Source organism: Perca fluviatilis, chromosome 11, assembly GCF_010015445.1.
Source record: "Perca fluviatilis chromosome 11, GENO_Pfluv_1.0, whole genome shotgun sequence".
Classification (NCBI taxonomy): domain Eukaryota; kingdom Metazoa; phylum Chordata; class Actinopteri; order Perciformes; family Percidae; genus Perca; species Perca fluviatilis.
Genome location: NC_053122.1, coordinates 26,139,566 through 26,164,126, shown reverse-complemented (window position 1 = coordinate 26,164,126; position 24,561 = coordinate 26,139,566). Strand labels below are relative to the sequence as shown.

Sequence of the window (24,561 nt, the reverse complement as noted above, 5' to 3'; positions counted from 1 at the left end):
TAATCGGCCATATGGAGCATATTTCAGAAAGTTTGATAAGACTTCATATTGTATTTGTTGTTGTTGGTTGTTAACTAAAAATCTGTGATGTCTTCATATTAATCTGTGGTGTAGTTTCTGGTGCTGTGGGTTCAATTATTTAATTTCATCACTTCTTTTCTATCTTCCATATTTTTATGGTGTGAAGAACTCAATTTGCTGATACTAATTTAAATGAGCATGGCCAGTTATGTTTAGGTCAGCTTCATCTATCACATCCAGTAGAACAGCTGATTTTCATCTCAATCTTCTGGTTCTTTCATATTAAGTCAAAACTCAAAGCTTAGTTTAAAAATAATTTATAATAAGGGCATCTCTCTTAATATCAAAAGCTGGCACGAAGATGATCCACGCCACATTTTTTACATCATAAATTGACCATGCAGTGAAATACAGAAGTCAAATAAAGTAATATATCTAGAAATATACTGTACATAACTTAATTTAACTTAATTAAAATTTCATTTGCAATTTAAAAAACTGTCTTGCCTCTAAACTCGGATAACCTAATACATTATATAATATTTTCATTCCATTCTTAAACCATTTTTTACGGATGACACAGGCCACAAGTGTTGGGATGGAAAGAAAAACTTTATTGACGTTTCTCTTACACAAGCCAACCATTACATTTCATACTGCAGTTTACAATAATCCAAAGCTTCCTCGCAGTTAGACAAAGAGCATCTGAGGAGAAAGTGGTGTTAAAATATCACATCATACATACAATAAGAAAAGTTTATAACAAAATGATAAGATTTAATTCCACACTCGTCATTCTTTTATTAAGGCACACAGGTCAACATTCTGCAATTAACATGTTAAAGCCCCCATCTTGCATACAAGCGCAATTAACCATCTGCATTTTTCAACAAAGTGGGTTTGAATTTAATCTATTTTATATCTGCATTGATATCAAAATCAATCAATCAACATTTAATGCTCAGCTCTTGGGGGTTTAATTTAAAGCATGCCATTTGCATGTGGAAGTCAAAACATCTCAGCAACAAACGGTCACACAACCATCAAAAAACAAAAACAAATCAATAGACAATAACGATGAATAATCTTATTAAAGCAAACAATGTATGAAGGCCTCTATAAAGCTAATAATGAAAATCAATAAATCAACGTAACGTGTTATGTGTAAATACTCAGTGGAATCACAGACGCACACACACTCAAATTCTCTCTCTATCACTATTTATCTAACTCCCTCTAACTTTTGCTTTACCACATTATTTCCTCTTAGCCACCTCTTGTTGGCTTCCTGAGTGACCCCTAGGTACAGTATGTTACTTATGTCTAGGAGTGTGGGGCGGGCCTGAGGATGGTTTTCTTTCCAGACTGTACTTCTGTTGAAGACCTGACACTGAACCATCCAGAAAAAAACAACTGCCTCGAGGAGGGTTTAAGCCGAAAGACCTCCACCTGTTTTTGTCATTGTGACTGACAGACGGAGGCACAATCCCTGATGTTCTTATGCTTATGCTGTGTATGAAGTTACACATTGTTAACAAATGTAAACTCACTGATCCGCAACTTTTTAACCTAAAATTGAAAGCCAAAACTCTCTTCCTCACACATTGTTCTCTGTCTAGCAGTTTATGTTGTTTTTGTTAGAATAACCGAGCCATAGCAGACAACGGCCAACAGGAGACGCTGACAGGCCCTTTTACAGTCTCTTCCATACGTCACATGAAAACAAAGAACATTTACTGATACAGTAAAAAAAAAAAAAAAAAAGGAAGGAAATCAACGTCATATAATTCTACATTTAACAGGACTCTGTCAAAGTGCTGTCAAATACTCTGTTACAGAAAAACTCAATATGCAACCAAACATTTAAATACAAGTTAAAGAAAGAAAAAAAAAGTTATATTCACAGCAATATCTCTAGTCTATCAACGCCTACTGTAGTAAAAGGTCTACTGACCATGAGCCACATCATCCAAAATCCTTGTCATTCAGAGCACTGCCACACACACACACACACACACACACACACACACACACACACACACACACACACACACACACACACACACACACACACACACACACACACACACACACACACACACACACACACACACACACACACACACACACACACACACCACCTTAGCTGACTAGTAAACACACATAGACACATACACACCTGGAGGTATCTATGGTTACCCCGAAAAACATGTAAGTGCACAGGTGAGAGATGCCACCATTAGTGTGAAAACCCCTGTTATGAGTTGCGCAATGATAAACTCCTTGATAAATCTCCTTGGCTCCGACACATCCAGACAGAGTTGTAAAAGTCGCACACATACGTTACATACGATACATGCACACCACTAATTCAGAGCCGTCTTTGAGTTTGATCTACAAAGGCTTCTCACATCTACAAAACCACCCACAAGCCCAGTACACCAATGAACTAACAATGATATAAAATGACACACCAAAGCTACATATAATACAGTAACCATCCAATTCTAAAAGACAAAAAAGTATAACTTAAAAAAAAAAAAAAAGTCAGTAATGAGTGTAATATTAAGAACTTAAATGCAGCAAAAATAAAGCTTGAAAAGGTGATATCTAAATGTGAGGTGATTACACAGCTGGAGGAAGGAAAAGGGAAATGCACATGGGAAGTAGAACTAGGTGATAAGTGCAGGGATGTGAAAATAAAAAAGGGAAGAGCTAACGGCTGTGGCTGTGTTCCAATATTTTGTTCCAGCCTCTTTATCTCTTCTCTTAACACCGATCTGGGCCAACGGGTGAGAGCAACTTGTACCTATGACCACTGATACTGTGGGAGAGCAGCTGGCTGACTGTTTACCACATTTCTTTATCAGGTCATTTTTAGTATCAAGGAGTCAAGAGTTAAAAGAAACGGAGGACAGTACTTTGTAATGTTCTTTACCAGTACTGCGTTGTACTGTACTGTATGTATATGTATCCACATGGAGTGCAGTGGGTACAAGGTTAGAAAACTGACCTGACATCTCATCTATCAGTCTAAAATGAAGTCATATGGCTTTTTCTTCTGCTGGCAGATCATTATTGGCTCATTCTTTTCAATGTTTGCCTAATGGCATTTTTTTTGTTCATCAGCACTCTCTGAGTTCATTTCAGCTCATCAGCAACCGAGATCTCAGGGTGATGTTAACTTTGCACAGTAATAAAAGCACAGTGTTGGGAAGTTCCCTTTTAAACGGATTACCTGCTTATAATCACTGTCGTCACAAAATCAATTACTAAAACTCAATAATGTTATTAGGACTTTTAGCCCTTTCAGTTAGTATTAAATCCATCAAATATGCAGTTAGGTAAGCAAACAGTTTACTAATTGTCATTTACAAAATTCAATGTTCAATTTTCTTAGACAATATGTACAAATATTATAATGAAATATTTAAGTGATAAGTAGAGCGAGCTCCACATATCCCGCTTATTACATGACGTATTACTCGGCTGCTCATACAGAGGTTACTTGTCTGCGTCCCGGTTGGGACGGTTAACTTTACTGGTGATGAGCACGTAGGGCTCTCCGGCGGAAGCCAGGTCGTCCCAGTGAGTAAGCTAAACATGTTAGAGCTAACTAATGCTCGGTTTGCACTGTTGCCATTAGCTCTGCTAGCGATCCCCGTTTCCTCCACCCTCTCTCTCCCTTTGATTCGCTGATTAGCGGTATGAGCTCCGTATAGCACAAATGTTGATTTAAAAATGGTCCGCCAGAGTCTGATCAAATCTCTACCTATGGGAACAGTCTGTTATACTTAACGGTCGGTTATACAGAAAAAAAAAAATTTGACCAATCAGAATGAAGTATTCATCAAGGCCGTGTAATAATCGGAACTGACTTTTACTTACTTTTCATTGAGTTATCAACCATATTCCTTGGCTTTCTTCAGTAAACTTTTTATTTTTTTTAAAGATAATTTTGTTGGGCTTTTCCACCTTTAATGGACAGGACAGCTAGGCGAGAAAAGGGAGAGAGAGAGAGGGGGAAGACATGCAGGGAATCGTCACAGGTCTGACTCAAACCCTGGACCTCTGCGTCGAGGCATAAACCTCTCAGTATATGTGCGCCTGCTCTACCCACTGAGCCAACCCTGCCTCTTCTTCAGTAAACTTAATAGTAAGTGAACCTTAAGTTTAGAATATTGTTACCCTAGATATCTGATCCTAAGGTTAAGTATTAATCTCGCAATTACAATTTATAGTCTCGTATCATTTTCAATAAAATATTTATTATATCGCTACTTTTTATTTATTTTACCCTTATCATAATCGGTTTCCTTTACTTCTGTGAGATATGATCCATTACTTCCCAGCCTTGTGCAGTTACTGCTAATGCAAGGCAGATCTGCCATGTTGATCTGACTCCACTTTAGCTCAGGTTACAGACGAGTCATTAGCATTATCAACCACTTAGCATTTCCACAGAAGGGCTATAACGATAGTACACAACAGCAAAAGATTTACAACACCACAATGAGTATTGCTACATGATGCGGTGAGAAAATAAATTAGCCCAACGGTACTGTGGACTGAGCTCCTTAATGTGTATGTTGTAAGTGTGTGTTTGTGTTGTGCAGGGGGTGAACTTGAAGAGCTTACGTTTTTAAAAGAGTTTAAGTTCTTTAGTGTGTGAGCTTGTTTACGGTCAGGTCCTGTGGTACTTGTCATTGTAGCGGTGGATGGTTACACAGCCATGGTAGGAGATCGGCCTCGGCATGGCTGCCACTCCTGTGATGATCCCTGTTGCCGGGTCGTAACACAGGATGTTGTCTGATGCTTCGCCGGTTTCCCCTCTGCCACCAAGGATGAAGATCTTGCCGTTGCACACTGACATGCCGCAGCTCTCCTGCAGGGAGAAGGAGACAGCAGTTAGAAGTCGCAGTTTCAGAGGATTCTTGCAATTGAATTCAAACAGTGTGTTCCTCAAATGCTCAGTATCTGCATTAAATCTAGTACCTGTTTGTTAAAGGTGTGAACCACATGTATCCAGTAGTCCTCTGCGGGGTCGTAGCAGAATATGGACTTGGTGAGACCCCCACACACATAGATCAGGTTGTTGAGGGACACTGCTGTGATACAGCGCTTGGCGATGGGGATGTTGGCCCGCAGTAACCAAGAGTCCGTCTCTGGATCATAGCACTGAACCTGTGACATACAGTTACAAGTGGTTCGTTTTTGTTTTATTGTGGTGAAAGAAAGAAATATATGTAGCTCATTCTGTGGTTGAATCTATGTGGTTTTGCATACAATCCAAGCATTCTCTCACCCACATTTCTTTAAAATAGCCTCCTTCCAAACAGTGTTTGGACACACACACACACACACACACACACACACACACACACACACACACACACACACACACACACACACACACACACACACACACACACACACACACACACACACACACACACACAAACACACACACACACACACACACACACACACACACACACACCAGCTGTTCCATGGAAGTTTGAGTTCCTGCGAATGCCAGTCTGTTTGTTTACTACCAGCCAAATGGCTGTCGGTCAAAACCCAATGGAACTATTCCTGCGTGGGCTGTCAAGTCCTGATCTGTTATCTGAAGCACAGTATTATACAGTCATACTGACAGATGACACAAATGATGTAATCCTTGAATTCCTTTACATCGTTACCTCACATTCCCTCCAAGATCTTTATCTTGATACCTTACCGTCACATTTAACAGTCTATTTCTTTCTAAATGTTTGGTTTGCCGTATCCTGCTTCATTTTTATTCTTCCTGAGCCATTCCCTTATTTCCATCAGCATTGTGTCAATATACACGTCACTGTCATGTCATTAAGTAAATACGTTTCTATCAATGACTCATGATGTGAAATTAAATACTGCACAATTAACAAAGGGACGGGACAAAATGATCAGGAAACAATTATTGCAGTTAAACTAGCTATATCAGGATCAACCAGACTGACCAGGATACGGCTTTCCTCATACCAGATAAACTATGTCTTTTCCTAAGAAGGAAAGACCAGAAACATATTTTACAGTTTACGTTGGGCTTTTTTCTTTTTTAACATAAAACTTTAGTTTTTAATTTTGAAGCCTATCTATAGCACAGCCTATTTTAAATATATACCTCTCTCAAAAGGTATAATTACTGAAAGATCATTATCTGAGACAAAAAGCACCTCAGCTGTCATCACTATGTGATTAGGTGTGTGGTTGGGGGGGACACACATCAGTTTCCCACCTTGTCTGAACAAGTGTCATCGTCAGGCCCTCCTCCTATGACAAAGAGCTTGCCGGCGCAGCTGGCCACGGCCGGAGAGCTGACCGCCTCTTTCATGGGAGCCACCTCCGTCCAGCGGTTAGAGAAGGAGTCATAACACTCCACGCTGCTCAGGCGGCTCTGCCCATCATAGCCCCCCACAGCATAGACCTGAGGGCAAACACACAAGTATATTCAGATTAATGGAAGAGTTGAGATCACCACCTTGGAACAACTGATGTGCGCCACAAGCTCTTTACAGAGAGCAGCATTCTGAAATTGAGAGTTAGGGGAATTATTATTGTGTTTAGGTGTGATGATGAATACTTTGCCACTTATACCATGTACACAGAAACACATCCACATCCACTATAATAGAGAGACAGAGAGAGAGAAAGAAAGAAAGAAAGAAAGAGAGAAGAAAGAAAGAAAGAGAGAGAGAAAATATTTCTAGTTAATAGATTTGATTAAATGCTTTCCCGTGCCATTTCTGAAATTTTAAATCTGAACAACTAACAATAACAAAAACATAAACCTTACTGGAAGCTAAAGCATTACAAACTAGAGAAGTCTTTAGCCATATATATGATATGCACTCTAAACAAGTGGCTTGTGGTTACAAATACGACCCTCTTGAAGCACAATGAATGGCAAAATAAATAGGAAAATAGGGGGAAAAGCTGGTGGAAGGTAGAAATGTATGGTAAACTTTTATTTCATTAGGCTAATAATTGGAAGGAGATCACGTGTCAAGAATGACTGGTTATGAGCATAGCACTGCTGAGCAACAGATGGTCTTATGCAACAGAAAACCTTCGGGCTGTTCCTGTCTCTTCACAAAACCTGAAGCATAAACAAGTACAGAGGAGAGGGAGAGAGAGGTGGAGAGAAGAGAGAGAAACAAAGACACAAAGAGAAAGATGTGGAACAAAAAGACAGAAGTAGATGGGGCACCTGGATATTTGCATTCAACACCTGGGCTAATTGATAGCCCTGCCACTTTTTTAACCGACAGTTGATAACAGAGAAAAAAAAACACCCTTATGAACTTTTCAGTCTTTCACAAACCTCTCAGGTACTGTTGTCTCTGTGTTTCTACTGTGCATTCATGTGTCTCAATGACAACAGACACACACTGTAATTCACAGACTAAGACTATAGAAGATACCAAATGTGATAACCACAGCTGATAACAAATGGTAAATGCAGGTTGTGAAAGAGAAACAAAAAGAGATATAAAAGGAATGTGTAGCACTGAAGATAGTGTTAATTTTGTCACCTATTTTTAATTTAGTCTTAGTCTTAGTCTTGTGCCAAACATTTTTGTTAGTCAAGTTTTAGTCGACTAAAAGTCTCGTCATTTTAGTCTAGTTTTAGTCAAAAGAGAACTCAAGGTATCTTAGTCGAGTTTTAGTTGACTAAAAGTCTCGCCATTTTAGTCAAGTTTTAGTCGAAACATTTTAGTCTTTTTTAAATAAATTATTTCTGATAACCATTTCAGTCAAATAGTTATAAAAATAAATAAATGCTATAAAGTTATATAAATATTGAGCCTCTTCCTTACTTCACCAGTAAACGACAAAAACAACCACTGCATGGGGAAAGGATATTTTACAATAAAATAAATGCAGCACGAAACTGGCGAGGCGTATTTCAAGTGAACGCAACATGTGTTGTTTTTCAGACAACGGCAGCTACAGACTGTCGTACGTCTCGTGTTGGAAATAGAGACAAACCTTTACACCGTTTAGCTGTCAGCATTTTAACTGTGTTAAATCCAACTGCTAGCTAACGGTAGGCTAACGTTACCTGCTGCCAAGTGTAGTGTTAACTAGCGCCCCGTGCATTGATGTTTCGGTTGACTCTAATGTCCGTTTAGGAGCATCAGAGAGAAGCGCAGGCTATTCGGTCCGGTAGATAACGGTCATTAGGGCACCTGTCGGTGCCTTAGCACCGGGTCTCAGTAACAGCTGAATATTCTATCTCATGATGAAAAAGTAGAGACGATTGTAGACGAAAATGAAGAGAGATTTTATCTTAGTTTTTATTTTATGCAAAACATTTTAGTCTCGTCTTTTTTCTTCAACAATAATGCATGTTAATTTAGTCTTAGTCAGCGTTTTTGGACATTGGCGCAGTCTCGTCATCGTCTCGTCTTAGTCATGGAAAAAAAGGTCGTTGACGAACATATTTAGTCTTGTCTCGTCTGACGAAATTAACACTAACTGAAGATATAGAAGTTAATCAAATGCCATATGTTGAGGGGTTAGGCCAGGTCACCCATTATTTTTACTTTCATGTAATTTAAAGCCACACAGGTTGTATTATATATAGAGGTTTATTGCACAGAATTTTGTTTGTTGTGCTAAAAGCATTGCAAAATTAATAATTTGAATAGCAAAGTGTCCTTCCAGAAACAATGTCTGGTTATTTTGGAAAATCTCCAGACCTTGCTGTAAAGTGGAAAGTGAAGTTTGTTTGCAAGTCCCTATGGAATCTGTTGACAGCGAGGGCTGTGGGTTGCCCAGAGTAATGGGGACCCTAAAGTTAAATGAGAGGTGTATTTTTCATAATTTTGATGAACTGACCCTTTAACTAGCCACTGAGGCTATCCAGACACTAGGTTGTTTGAAGAGTGAGAGAGGGTGTTTGGGGGCACTGGATCACTCTTTTCTTTTCGCCCTCAGTCACTCAATAAAACACCCCACACGGTTACCATACATAAAGTGTAAGTGTATCAATATATAGGCACATTCTACATTAGCTCAATGATGGTAGCACATACTCTATACCGACTTGAGATATGCGGTTAGCACATAAACACTAAGCTAAACATCATTCATGACTCTCTGAGGAAACACTTGCTAACCACCGAACAAGCACATTCACTTTTTTTTTATGACCATGTTCAAACATACAGGGCTTAATGATTAAATGTCCCTAACATGCAGAAAGGTGAGAAGTAGTGACAACAAGAGAAACACTGAGGTATCCACGGTGAAAACAACTTTGGAGAATAGAGAGAAACGGACTGACAGAGACACAAAGAGATAGAAAGACATTATGATAGATGAGAACAGCCGTCACCAAGTGCAGCCATAACAGGGAGAGGTAAACAAGTGGTGACCTATTTTTGCTTCTACTATGGAAACAAGACCAGTCCAACAGGACATCACAGAATACAAGACACTGAGAAGTGTGTGTGTTCCTATACTTAATATCCCTGTAAGAACCAGTTTTAGAAGTTTAGACTTAAGGTTGTGGAAAGGACAAAGTGAATAGATATAGTGTCTGAACAAGTATAATAAGACAAATGTGGGCGTGCTTATGTGTGCAAGTAAAAAGAAATTTGATTTAAATTTGAACAGAATATGCTTTATTGTTTGAGATAGTGGAAATCAGCGTTGAGGTCTTGGCACGAGAGCGTGAACATGCTCTCGTGCCTTGTTTACAACCCACAACCTTCTTTCTCCATTCTTGCAACTGAAGCATAAACTTTATATCAAATTACAGACAGAATGAGGAAATGAGGAGGAGGAACTGAATTCTGAGGAAGAATGGGGAAACAAAACACACAGAGATACTTTCTGAAGAGATAGATAATGTGTGTGTTTTTAGATGGGGGAGGAGGGTATAATTTGGAATGAAAAGAGAACAAAAAGACCTGACCAATCTGTGAAATGATATAAGGAAAGGAAATGGCATAAACACCAAAAAACTGAGTTCGGAGGAAAAATGATAAAATCAAGAAGCACCAGAGATAAGAAGCACAAGGTAATCTCTAAAGAAAATCTCTGTCAATTAAACGGAAAGAGACAAATAAGACATGAGAAGAGGAGGATAAAGGAGAAGACAAAACACCCATGTTTGTGACAGATACAGGAAGTGGCTGCAGACAAGAGCCTCTCCTGGGATTTAACATCTCAGAGGAATGTGTTTTTATGTATGCTTATATAATGTGCAGCACTATATATGTACAACTGCCTCTTATATGTTGTGTGTGATGCCTGGCCAGTTTAACTTCTAAGTTGCAGGCCTTGCATGCAAGTATAGAAATACAGTACATAATAAATGGTGCTGCACAAACACATCTACTATGCCGTCTTATTTTAGCGTCAAATAATCTTTGCATGAGAGTGTTAAGTCAGCTGCAGATCAGTAATTTTGAGCTTGGTTTCCTTTAATGTTCTATAACTTTTAGAGTCAGGTTAAATGATAGCCATTTGGGTCCATCTTGTTTTCACCGTAACTTGATACATGACTCAGAGTTAATTGCTGACTTTTATAGCCAGAGAGTGACCCTCCAGCTGATTACCTCACTGTTGTGGAGGACCTGAGTGCAGTTACTTTGAATGCACGCCGAACATGTGTTTGTGGTTTCTGTGGCAAGGCAACTAAGCATTTGAGTGTTGTTTGGAAGTAATACAAAATTCAATACAGATTGGCCAGAACTGCTGCATTTGACAAGAACCCATCCTGAGTCAGGCCCTTTCTGACAAAGGAATTAAAGGGCTGTTTCAGCCCAAAGCTTTCCAAAAAGACTTGTACTTGTGTCCATGTTCTTTGTGTGTTTACATGCTTGTGTACTTGACTAAAACACACACATGCGAGTGGTGCATTAGCCTGAGGCATCTCTGTTTATGCTCTGTTCAGCTTACAGTTCAGAACCCTCTCGTGAGGTACACATGCCATAGTCGTAACAACATTTCACTTGCATAAAGATGGTCTTTACAACCACAAATGCTACAAAAATGCAATGAAGACAGACTTGACTTTCTAGTTTAAGAACATTTCCAAACACAACATGTGGTTACGAACATTTCACAGGTTAGGATTACAGTAATTTAATATAATATTAAAGATTATTTTTGGGCTTTTCTGCCTTTATTTGATAGGACAGCTAGGTGAGAAAGGGGAAAGACATGGAGGAAATCGTCACAGGTCGGATTCAAACCCTGGACCTCTGCGTCGAGGCATAAATCTCCAGGTATATGTGCGCCTGCTCTACCCACTGAGCCAACCCGGCCACACAATTTAATATATTATTTTCTTTTCTTGTAAATGGAACGCAGCATGCTGTAAGAAAATCAACAGCCTTGTAATGTATATATTTACAGTAGAGTAATTGTGCTTAATTATGCCTATGTATGCAAACCCAGTGTGGGTTTACAGGCTTATCAGGGGTTCTCCCAGGCATATGTGATTGCGCAGTAGAGACACATGTTATGGGCAAGTGGACTAAGCTAGTCCTTAACTTGAAAGTGTGAGGTGCTGGCACACGTCCATTAAACTCCCACTGCCTTCAAATAAGAATGTCCACCTAGCCCTGTACTAGAGGAAGAAGGAAATGTGTAGGACTAATTACAAGTGACAGTTGAAGTATGTGCCACGTGTAGTAGCTAACATAACTTGTTTATATGCCAGTTTAACATAAAGGCAAACTTCCTTCTCTATGTTGAATCAGCTTGTTTGTATCTAGGATTTGTGAGACGGGCTGTCACCAGCCATTTACAAACCCTGGGGCAACAAACGGATGTGTCACACACACACAAATAATATAATATTGCTACCTGTCACAAGGTGCCCTCATATACCAACATGGAGGATCACTGATAAGCAGAAAGCAGGCAATAGTCAAATGATATGACTGATATTCCTCAGTGTTTCTGCCACTGATGAGTGACTTACGTAGGTCTAAGTTAAGACTAGATACTTAATGTCAATCATCACTAAGTATGCAAAGCCCTCTGTGTGTTTACAAATTCCTTCAAGCCTGCAGGTTAGAGAATATGTGCAACAGTAGGATAAGACATATGATTTTGAAAGGAGTCAAAATGTAACCTGTTGTGGCAGATTAGATGGTTTGTTACACAGAACCATCCGAGAAGCCCTCATTGCTGACAGTTTGGAAAAGGGCAAGCATTTTCAAAAAATACTTAACTGATACTGCAGCATCTACGCTGACTTCTTTAGGAGCCGCAATTGTCATTGCCTGAACAGTTGCCCAGTACACACACCTAAAACACACCTGTAACTGCCGGTAGCTCCTCACAGGATTGTGATTTTGACTACTCATTCTCATATTTAGTGATCTAGCAAAACCAATTTTACAGCAGTCACTTAGCTTGCAGCGATTTTTGCTTGGCTCCATAGTCGCTCTGTATCATATAGTAAATGAAAAATTTTAGCACGATTACTTCGGGGTATACGAGAGGGCCCGATAATGTACGACACAGCTATCTAGAGTTGTAAGGGTGCTATCAACGAGTGAAATCTGACACAACTATAAGTCAACCCATACATCAGAGGCATCCACGGTGGGGTAACCATGCACCCTGATGCAGATGCATACATCCAACTTGAGGCTCCCTCCTTACCTTGCCCAGTAGGACGCCCATCTTGTGTCTCCAGCGGCCTTTGTTAAGAGAAGCCACTCTGATCCACAGGTTGAGCTGGGAGTTATACATCCACACGTCCCTGCTGTTGATACGACCACCTAAAAGCACCAAGGGACAAAGATGCCGGTCAATGGTTAATAAATTCAATACAATAGTTAAGACAATTTTGGGTTCAGTAAATTTACCACTAGAAAAATCTGATTGTTAGTGCTATCATTTGTAATCCAGTTGATGATACAAATGACAGGTGTAAAATCTGACTTTAACCTGAGCTTGTTTCCTCACACACAGTCAAATATACAACAAGTTCCATATTTAAACACACACACACACACACACACACACACACACACAAATCATGTTTCATTATTTCCCAGGTGTGGACTGTTGGGTTTTAAATAATTTCTAAAGCAAACAGGCCATAATCAGGCTCTTTTGCAGCTAATCGAGTTACAGCATGACTACTACTACAGTACGACTGTCTGTTGTCAACATCTGTTGTCTCTGGGCAAACATGCTCTGTAGGAAGTTAGAGAATAATAACAGGCACCTGACCAAGTTACAGTGTGACCCAGACACATTTTTAACAAGTCTTGACATGTGCCCTCTCTCCCTCTCTCTCTATAACCACACACACACACACACACACACACACACACACACACACACACACACACACACACACACACACACACACACACACACACACACACACACACACACACACACACACACACACACCTGTCTATTAATCCTCCAGAGACTGAGGCAAAATCTTTAAAAAAATGCAACGGGTGGCACAAGCTAAAGTTATAGCATGAAGGACAGACAAAGACGTGATAAAATGTAGGTTAACTGATAAAAACAGTGTCCAATTTAGGTTAAAAAGGAAAAGATACAACATTATCTAAAGACATTTGAAGAACTAGGTGAATTGTGTGGCCACTGTACTGTTATTAATTCCAATAACCCTTATCTGCTGGCATGTATCCAACAATAAGTTCAAAAGAAGTATATCTTGGAGCATCGGTGGAGCACGGATACTACAGTCACGCACATAAACAGTCAGTGACAATCTGTGTTATTTCACACTGGGACTTAAATTGATAACATGGCGGTGATATCAGTTAATAAAATACAGATTATGGAAAATAATAAAAACCCTCCAAACTCGGTGCCCTTCAGAGGAGAGCAGTTTCCTATTTAACAATTAATACATGATGATCGCTTGAAACTGAAATAAAACCATTTCTCAAGTTGTTGTGATGGTGTCAGCAATTTGCCATTGGGTGTTTTCTTTGTACGTGGTTGGTTATATGGAGCAATAATAAAAGCATAAAGAAAACCTGCCAGCGTAAACAAAAGGTGTCTCTAGGCCTCTTTGCATGCAAACTAAGCAGTATTTTAAGATAACTGACAGACAGAATCAGACCAGTGGGTATGGTTATTAGGCATGTGTTTCATCCTAACAATAAAAAAATCACCTCCGTGAAAGGTCACCTATTATATATAAACCAGTGGTTCTACATCGGTAATATGGGTTATTAATGTTCAATCGTTAATTAAAATTATACTGTAGCACACAGACGAAAGGAGACAAGGGAAGGAAGTTAACATGTGTCTGCTTGTTGATCTTCTGAATATTAAAAGAGCCAGACAGCCTGCTGCCACTGAGGCAAGATTTGCATGATGGAAACACATTAACAGAGGACAGACCACTTCAAAGATAGCCCCTGCAAACTGAGAAAAGCTATTTAACAGAACTACTACCTTTAGAAGGCTGGCTTTTTTTTCCCCACCAAAAACTTCCGTCCTACTGACTCAGATGAGGAGGACCACTGCTGCTAATCACTGTTCTTAAGGAACAAGAGGCGTCTTTGGGAGGTCCCAATATGAGTTGTGTGACGGCTTTCTGAGAGTTATGCATTGCTTTAAGTTGTAATGCTAATGCAAATGCTCTAGTTCAGTATGTTATAATATGTCTGTTGTCGGAGAAAGAAAACTGGAAAAACCAGGCTGCTAACGACTATGATGTCCACCCCTCTGTAATGTGAGGCAAGCACATGTGTTTTTCTGCTCATTAGCTGATAAGACATTATCTAAATCTTTATTTTAATGTTACCACAATAAACCAAGCTCTTGTGAGATCCGAACATAACTGAGATCATGCAGACTGTAATCTGAAGTACTCCAGAATTTAAAGCATTTGATAGTTAATTCAGCATGCTCAATCTGGGTCTGACAAAGAGGCTGATTTCAATGCTGTGGATGTGAGAAAGTCAGTCCCTGTCCTAAGAGGTTTTGTACACTCAATAGGGCCACATTCTATTTAAAGAAGTGTTGTAATGCTGGAAAGAGGTTTTTTTTCATTAAACTGGGTTGATCATGGCATGTAGCACCAATTTAAGAAAACAATTAAATTGGTGTTACATAGCCAGAGAAGAGACCGAAAAGTGACTGTGATATTCCCTTTGGCTCAAAACCAAAATGCACTGTGGCGTGCCATTCCAATAAACGCTTCCACTGGTGGGTACGTAATGCGAGCAAGTCACAGAATCAGTATGGTGGCCAGCTGGCAACAAACAATCTCGTCTAACAGTTAAATGGTAAGCTAAAATGTGTTTCTGAAAAGATTTAGGCAAGAAATAGATAATACAGTAACAAAATATTTGTTTATATTTGATAAGCGTCTAGTTTTGTCTTCCTGCAGGCTTTCTATAACACACTAGAATGGCTTGAAGCAAGGTAACTAAGGCATTTTTTCCACAAAAAATGTTACAGAGTCCATGGTAGAACTTCAGACATTACCACAAAGTCATGAAATATGTGTGTCAGGGCACCTTTAATATAGTTCATTTACACATACTACATGATTATGCTACAAAGTTGGTTGAATATCGGCCTAGTATCTCTTTAAGACCACAGCTAACTGCAGCTATGTTAGAGACTGGAGGCCCTCCAAAGTATGTGCACCAGTTCCCAGTGTGAGGAGAGGGGCAGACAGACTGGAGGTATGTGTGTGAATGTAATTGAGAGAGTGCAATACAAAAATAAAGTTGAGAAAAGGGGATTAAATGTTTCAAGGCAGATTGGACAACAAAGGAAGAAAATGGAGCAACAAAGATCATAATATGCTACAAAGCAGTAGTGCATATGTATGTGTGTGAGTCAGAAAGACGGGGGGAGGGGGGTGTATGTTGACTTATCCAGGCAGCACGTGAAGGTAGATTGATAGCAAACACGTGAGGACTTGGCACAGCGAGAGCATAAAAAAGCAAAACACTGCTGAAGGGGATAACTTTTTTTCTCTACATCTCCTTCTTTTTTTCCCCCCTTCTCTGTATCTTTTAACTGCTGTTTTTGTACAGTACTGTTTTGCAGCTCATGTAAAAAATGTTTGAGCATGAGCAGTCCCAACAGGCACATTTGAACTTCTGTCAATGTTTATTCTTGGAAACATATCCAAAAAAAAGGGAAACCACTTCAAACCTCCATACCCGATAACCAACCAGCATACAGAACTGCATCTTGTACACAACACGTTTATATCAATGTTTGGCTTCAGAAACTACCTTCCACTGACCTCATAGGTTAAGATGAAAGATAGTTTTGTTTAATCTAGATCTGTATTTCACCAAAAGAAGGCTTACGCCACACTTGGCCCATGCTCAGTTCCAAAAATGCAGCAGCCTTGCCAGAAAGCAATAAGTTATAATATCTCAGATTTAGGTTTATTTCAAGATAATCACATCACAACCTATTAGAAAATGAAAAAGATATGTTCGATTGTTGCATACAGAAGATCCTAGAAAGCTGCTGAACCAATGTAACAGGTGGTGACCCTGATGATTGGCCAATAGGAAGAGGGAGGGAATGAGGGAATGAGCTGGCCAATGAAGGCCTCTCTCAGCACTGAGCCTGGAGTGTGCATCATCCAGATGTTGCTCTCATATTTTCCTTTGACTGTAAAAATAACACAGGATATACAGCCACCATGGCCTACCACTCCACTTGGGGATAGATTCTTTGTTTTAAACCTTTATTTATCCAGGTAAGTCAATTGAGAACAATTTCTCATTTGCAACTGTAACATTCACACAGTTGATGCCTGTCAACCACAGTCTGATGGAGGAGTTGGGATTAGGGGCCTTGCTCAAATGAGGGAGGGACACGCACTGCACTTTCCCCAACTTGTCGGTCTGGAGATTGAACCGACGACCTCCCGGTCCCAAGCTCGCTTCTCTAACTTTAGGCCACCACTGCCCATTATTAGGAGAAACTAGACTTTGTAACAAACGAGACAATATGGAGTCTAACCATATAGAAAGTGGTGTAATAGTATCAGTACCAAGGCTTAAAATTGACTTGAGATTCAAAGTTAATAGCCATTTTAAATGTTCTAATAGTTTTCGTGAGATAGAAAATAAATAGTAAAAAATGAAAGACAACATGCTAGCAAAATTGTCACACACTTTGGAAAGATGTATTAATATATAGAATTTAATTTAGCATCCGTAACTTAAAAACATTATCTGCCACAGTTAATAGATACCTGTATATTGCAGTTTGGCTGGTGTTAATTTCAAGCCTTGACAGGACCATGCTATTGAATGGTTTGTAACAGATGTAGCGGGGTCTTACCTGACACCAGAATGTCATTGCGGAGGGCGCAGACAGCATACTCTGACTTGGTGAACTCAGGTAGTTTGGCCAGGGATTTCCACTCTCCTGTGACTGGATCATAGCATTCAGTGTAGGGCAGGTTGAAGCCCCCCATTCTCTCACAACCCCCCACCACTACAATCACCTCAGAATATCCAGTCGACCTGTAAAAAGAAAAGGGAGCAGACTAGGGATGAAACGGTTCAAGTAAAATATCCGAACCGTTCGGTTCGCTAGTAACAGTTTGGGGCATGCATATATGTATTGCTTGGTTATGTTAGCCTTACAGATTTCAGTCAAAACGGCTTGTGCAGATAAAAAAAAAACTTCAAATTAAGTTATTGGGAGGGAATAGCCTCAACAATAACCCAGTTATTGGCACGGATGGGGTGTCAAGTGTAATGCCCCCCCTTTGTACCAAAAGCGTACTTAACCGAAAACCGTAATACGAACCAAACTGTGAATTTTGTGAACCGTTCCACTTCTAGAGCAGACAAGGCAAGGCAAAGGGAAAGCATTGAAACATTCAGAGATGGAGGGAAATAACAACACAGCTGAAGCCATTATTATAAAAAAATAAAAATAAAGAAAATTAACACAAGACGAGCATATTTCAATTTAAAGGCTTGCTACAAGAATGTACAGATTACAGACATGGTATCTAATTAAAATGCTGTATATCAGTTGGCCTATACAAAGGTTATAAAGACATAAACATGCACATGTCAACACTTGGAGGGATTTCTAATTACAGATGGCAGAAATTTGTGCAAGGGCAGGAACGGAGTGGTAAATACAACAAAAACACACGTGGGGCTAGACTTGAGCTGAATTTCCATTATCATAAAGCTTTTCTATTTGGCTGTTCAAAACATGCCGTGGATATGACCGCATTTCCTAGGGGAAGCAAGCAAATTAACTACAGCTTCTTTTATTATTGAATCCTTCTAAAATATTGATGCCAGATGAAGACTAGACTGTATAAAGAAAATCCAGTACATTTTGAATACCACCGTAAGAACAAATGTGGCACAAAAGTATGTTTCTTTGCACTTTGCCCCACAGTTCTTTATCTGTTTACTCAGATACAAGTCGGAGATCCGGGCCGTTTCACATGCCTGTAATCATCTACAGTATAAGACAGCCCAGGAGCATTTTAGCTTCATGTGTGTGCACGCAATGTGTGTGTGCATGTGATTAATTATATTCTAGAGGCTTCCCAAAAGAAGAAAAAAAGGCGCTGATGTAGACACAGAAAGGGGAGAACCAGGCATCTGTTTTTAGCAGGAGCAGACTTGGCCCTCAGGGGCAGACGAAGCTGACTGGTTGGCTTGCTAATCTGAAGAGATCTGCCTGGATACGGACACAATACACCTGAAATACACGTCACACTGCATTAATAACTGACAACTGGCACTGTTGTCAGTTGTTTAACACACAAAGGCAGCTGTACTGTTGTACAGCAGGCTGCCATATGGTCCGTTTTGTATCTCATTCATAAGGTTTCAGTCAGCGCCAACGTTTTTTCCTTCATCGAACACGACATCGTAACATCCAACTGCACACTCTTCAAATAAAAGAAGCACCAAAATAAAAGCAACAAATAAAACAGGTAAAAAGTGAACAGGTGAGAACACCGAAAGCCAAATACATCGACAAGGTGAGTTACTTTGCTGGTATGATAACAAGACTGAACATTTGCCGTTTCTTGCGTCACATAATTGTCTGTATAGGAACTCGCCCTGCCTCCCTCATTATCATTTCCATTTCAAAATAGGGCCACAAAACACTGCTGAGTCAAAGGCACACTTGTCTGTTCAGTACAATAACACTCTCTGTCTAACTGACTGTCTGTCTCTCTAACACAAACATGTACACTAATAACACAGACGCAGCAACAACACTGCGGGAGCACCAAGTTTATCATTCATCATTGTAGCCTCTAGCTATACAATGAATGTAGGATCAAAGGGCGACTAACTGCTTTTAAAGGAACACGCCGACTTATTAGGACTTTAGCTTATTCACCGTAACCCCAAGAGTAAGACAAGTCGATACATAACCTTCTCATCTCCGTGCGTGCTGTAACGCTGTCTGACGGCTCCAGCATTAGCTTAGCCTAGCACAGATCCTGCAGGTGAATGGTTCCAGTAATCCTACTGCTCCGAATTGTGACAAAAATGACAAAATAACGCCAACATGTTCCTATTTACATGTTGTGATTTGTAGAGTCACAGCATGTACAAAAAACAACGTAACATGAGACACAGCCATCTTCTAACCGTAAACAAACCGGGAACTATATTCTCAGACAGGCTTGCTGCGAGCATATCACTCCGCCAAAGTACTATATTCTTCCACCTAAGAATATAGTTCCTGGTTTGTTAGAATGTAGGAATGAACGATGTACCGTGAATTGTTTGCTGAACGTTATTGACTCTACAAATCACAACATGTAAATAGGGCTATGTTGGCATTATTTTGTCACTTATTCGGAGCAGTAGGATTGCTGGAACCATTCACCTGCCTGTTCTGTGATGGCCTGATGCCGCTGGAGCCATCAGACAGCGTTACAGCACGCACGGAGATGAGAAGGGTATGTATGGACTTGTCTTACTCTGGGGGTTACGTTGAATAAGCTAAATTCCCAATAAGTCGGCGTGTTCCTTTAAAGACACGTTTTTCTTATCTCATTCTGATCTCTGGCATCCCAGTGTAAGAGCTGTTTGAACCCAACAAACCAAAACAGCAATCAGAAAAGATCAAACTATCTTTTTTTTCTTTTTTTTAATAGAAAAGAACTGGTGCACAACAAAGCCGAGGTAACAGTCATTCATCACTCATGTGACTGCAACACAGCATATATATATATATATATATATATATATATATATATATGCCTTCGCAAGTATTCTTTTGAACGTTTCGACCTTTTGCCACATTTCAGGCCTCAAACATAAAGATATAAAACTGTAATTTTTGTGTAGAATCAACAACAAGTGGGTCCCAATTATGAGTGGAACGAAATTATTGGCTATTTCAAACTTTTTTAACAAATAAAAACTGAAAAGTGAAGTGCAAAATTATTCAGCCCCTTTTACTTTCAGTGCAGCAAACTCTCCCAGAAGTTCAGTGAGGATCTCTGAATGATCCAATGTTGACCTAAATGACTAATGATGATAAATAGAATCCACCTGGTGTGTAATCAAGTCTCCGTATACATGCACCTGCTCTGTGATAGTCTCAGAGGCGTGTAAAGCGCAGAGAGCATCATGAAGAACAAGGAACACACCAGGCAGGTCCGGTACTGTTGTGGAGAAGTTTAAAGCCGGTTGGATACAAAAGATTTCCCAAGCTTTAAACATCCCAAGGAGCACTTGCAAGCGATAATATTGAAATGGAAGGAGTATCAGACCACTACAAATCTAGGCCGGCCGTCCCTCTAAACTTTCAGCTCATACAATGAGAGACTGATCAGAGATGCAGCCAAGAGGCCCATGATCACTCTGGATGAACTGCAGAGATCTACAGCTGAGGTGGGAGACTCTGTCCATAGGACAAAATCAGGAATACTGCACAAATCTGGCCTTTATGGAAGAGTGGCAAGAAGAAAGCCATTTCTTAAAGATATCATAAAAGTGTTGTTTAAAGTTTGCCAAAAGCCACCTGGGACACACCAAAATGTGGAAGAAGGTGCTCTGGTCAGATGAAACAAAACAATTTTGGCATAATGCAAAACATTATGTTTGGCGTAAAGCAACACAGCTCATCACCCTGACACACCATCCCACTGTCAAAATTGGTGGCTTCATGGTTTGGGCCTGCTTTTTTCAGCAGGGACAGGGAGATGGTTAAAATTGATGGGAAGATGGATGGAGCCAAATACAGGAATTCTGGGAGAAAACCTGATGGAGTCTGCAAAAGACCTGAGACTGGGACGGAGATTTGTCTTCCAACAAGACAATGTCCAAAATAAGCAAAATTACAATGGATGGTTCACAAATAAAATATCCAGGTGTTAGAATGGCAAGTAAGTCAGACCTGAATCAATCAGATGTGAAGAACTGGCGCTGTTGACAAATGTCTCCATCAACCTCACTGAGCTCGGTGTTTTGCAAGGAGGAATGGCAAAATGTCAGTCTCGATGTGAAAACTGTAGACATACCCCGCGACTTACAGCTTTGCAAAAGGTGCTACAAGTTTAACTAAGGGGTATAATTTGACAGTTTAGTATAGTTCACTTCATGTGTGTCACTGTGTTGATTTAAAAAAGGGAAAGTTCAAGTAAAATATATATATATATATGCTGTAAAAGCAGACTAACAAGTCATACTTTTCTTCCACAAGCCAATGTTGTGACAGGACAAACGGATTGATGGATCACTGTTTTTTTCCCATCTTGGACATAACATCTAGGCTAGATCATCTGTCGCCTTTCTCATAACTAGTCAGTCGACATTTTAGTTACCTGCGTGGACGAGTTCTGGGTGACATCATTTCATTTCCGAGCACGTGGTAGCGTCTGGCCTCGTGGAGAAGCTGGTAGCACTCCGGGGCATTCTGGATAATCTGGTCTCCCTCCACTGTCTGGACAAAGTAGTTGGGGTGCAGAAGGGGCAGTCGCACATGGTGCAGCAGGTCCTTAAGCATGGGCTTCCTGTGCTCCACATCGTGGTACACCCATCTCATCACTGCCTCAAACACCTCCTCCTCCTTACCGATGGCCAGCTCATCACTGCCAGTGTACTCTTCCAGCTCTTCTTTGCGTAGGTCGAGGAACTCCTCGTGCTGAGCCACGTCTGAGAAGTTGGCAATGGCGTAACTGCGGCATCGGCTGGCTAGCTGCTTCAGGGCATGGGCATCTGCGAAGCGCTGGATGCCCAGGCAGTTGCAAGGGTCCAGCTGGTCTTCCAGGAACTTGGCACAGGCATCACGCAGTGTGTAGATCTGGAAGAGGCTGGAGGTCTCAAAGAGGAACTGGACATTCTCTGTGGTGATTTTGGCACGGCCGGTGTAAACATAGGTGAGGAAGGAGTCCATCGCCTCAGCCAGGATGCCGTTGATCTCGACCAGCATCTCGCGGCTCTCACGGTGATCGTTGCAGAACATGGCTCTGAAGTAGGAGGAGCAGGCAGAGAGCACAGCGCGATGGCAGGGGAACTCACGGCCCTGCACACTGATGACAACATCAGTGAACAGGCGGCAGTCGCGAAACTCATTGAATACCTGCAGAATGCCCTCTGAGTGGGATGAGCCAGAACAGAAGTCCAAGACATCCTGGCTGGCAAAGGTTTTGGAGTCAACCTCAAACACCTTAGGAGACAACAACACATAGACATGTTTTTTTCTTCTTTTTTTTTCTTTTTACAATTTCTGCCTTTAATCACTTGGGACAAAAGCTGCAAGATAAAAAAAAAAAGCTTTTGACAGCACCTTGCGTTTGACAGCTGGTGAGTCTCTGATCCCAGAGTCCTCCCTGTTCATCCTTCTGCCCAGAATCAACACCATGGCTGCTACCTTAAACGTAGACCTTCTCTAAGCTTTAAGATGACCTGAGGATGGAGACCAATCAGTACAGTGTTAGTACAAAAGAAACATGTTTCCATTATATCACTATATACTATTATCATGGCATCTTATCAGGTGTGGTAGGAGGGGATAGCCAGTTCATGAATTCATAAAAAACAACTGAATTGGATCACTGTAGTACAAATTGAGAAGATTCACTATGGGCAAACAAAGCACTCACAGAGTGAAGCCACAAAGCATGTGTACAAAAGCAGGAAGAAAAAAACATTTGTCAAGCCCATGGGGTAGAACTAAAATGTCTTGCATCACAGTTTAAGAAAAAAAGTTTCGAGGAATGAAATCTGAGCTGCACACAAATCTGCCTGAACGTTGCTTTAGGTCATCAATGCTGCAAAACAGTTGTGCCCTGCAGCACAATGAACTGCACGAGATGGAAGATGAAAAAGAGATACAGGCGGGAGAGAGGTTGAGCAACGGTAGGAATGCCAACCTACATTTCATTCAGGTGTGTTTTGAAAGAGAGTGTGGGGGAGGAGGGACACCCCAAAATCATTGTTCGAACAACATTTGCAAAGCCAGTGCAACTGATAACCTTAAGTCATATTCTGTTTTAGTTAGTCCTGTAGTCTTTGGACATTTTTTTACCACCAATGTGTCCCATGAATTATGCTTTGTTGAGATCCACAAAGAATGGGTGTATATTTGGGGCAGCCAATTCTCAAGTTCTTGAAGATATTTCATCAAAACATTAAAAACTCTCTTATGTATGGCCTTTCCTACTGTGAGGTCATTGATCTCAGGTTATTTTTAACTATGGCTCAGCCTGGGGAGACTCAACCTATTCAAGTGGGTTATTAACGTGCAGCAGCAACTCCTTGATGTCATGTGGAGCAGAGGACAGGTTTAGCCAGAGGTGTCTGATGCACGAAATCTTTACTTTGTGACTAATACCAGCTGAGGAGGAGTACAATAAAATGATATAAAAACAACAAATTACATAAAATGAAATAAACCATTTTTTTATTGTTGTAATTGATGTGGGAAAAAATCATATACATATTATTTTGCTATTTATTTTTTTGCTAAATATGACATTATATCCCACTATTTAAGTATTAATTACAGACAATCAAGTAAAATGTTTTCATGTATATATGATGCGAGGTAACGCTGAACAGTGAACAAGAAAACAGTTGTGTTTCTGTATTTAGACAAAGGAGACTTTGCCTCGTGCCGACCGTTAGCCCTTGTAAACATACTAGAAAAAAACACTAGCAATAGCTTTACTCAATACAAATTCAACCGGAAAGTAAGTAATAATTCCAAATTCAGAAGTCACAAACTCATTAACAACATCTTTTGTAATAGATACAAGTCGTTACCTTACAGAGACGTTTCCAGATGAAACTTCCTCTTCGGTCACAAGTGAACAAAACAAAACAAAAATAAATCTGAAATATAGTTTAACAATATCTTTAACAATGTCTGCCCTCGAATAGTTATGGCCAACAAGGTAGGCTGTTATATAGCCGGGACATTTTGACTTTCAGGGGATGACAAAAACAAAAGGGCTCAAACTAGCTAACAGTAAAAACAGAACCCATATATATATATATATACTTGTCAGGCAAAAAAAAAAAATCCAGCCCACTG

General features: G+C 40.2%; 1 protein-coding gene across 2 annotated transcripts; it reads right to left on the bottom strand.

Annotated features, from left to right (window-relative positions):
- Positions 1-614: 614 nt before the first annotated feature.
- klhl24a (kelch-like family member 24a) lies at positions 615-24,466 on the bottom strand. Of its 2 annotated transcripts, none has more exons than XM_039814697.1 (8): positions 24,291-24,466; positions 22,813-22,931; positions 21,848-22,692; positions 17,359-17,543; positions 12,697-12,815; positions 6,302-6,490; positions 5,017-5,205; positions 615-4,906 (listed from the first exon to the last, which is right to left on the bottom strand). In XM_039814697.1, exons 2-8 carry the CDS (start codon positions 22,885-22,887, stop codon positions 4,706-4,708), a joined length of 1,803 nt encoding a protein of 600 aa, XP_039670631.1. In that variant the 5' UTR covers positions 22,888-22,931; positions 24,291-24,466; the 3' UTR covers positions 615-4,705. The 2 variants fall into 2 exon arrangements, with proteins under 2 accessions (XP_039670631.1, XP_039670632.1); XM_039814698.1 differs by having other exon boundaries at positions 24,296-24,466.
- Between the last annotated feature and the right edge of the window lie 95 nt (positions 24,467-24,561).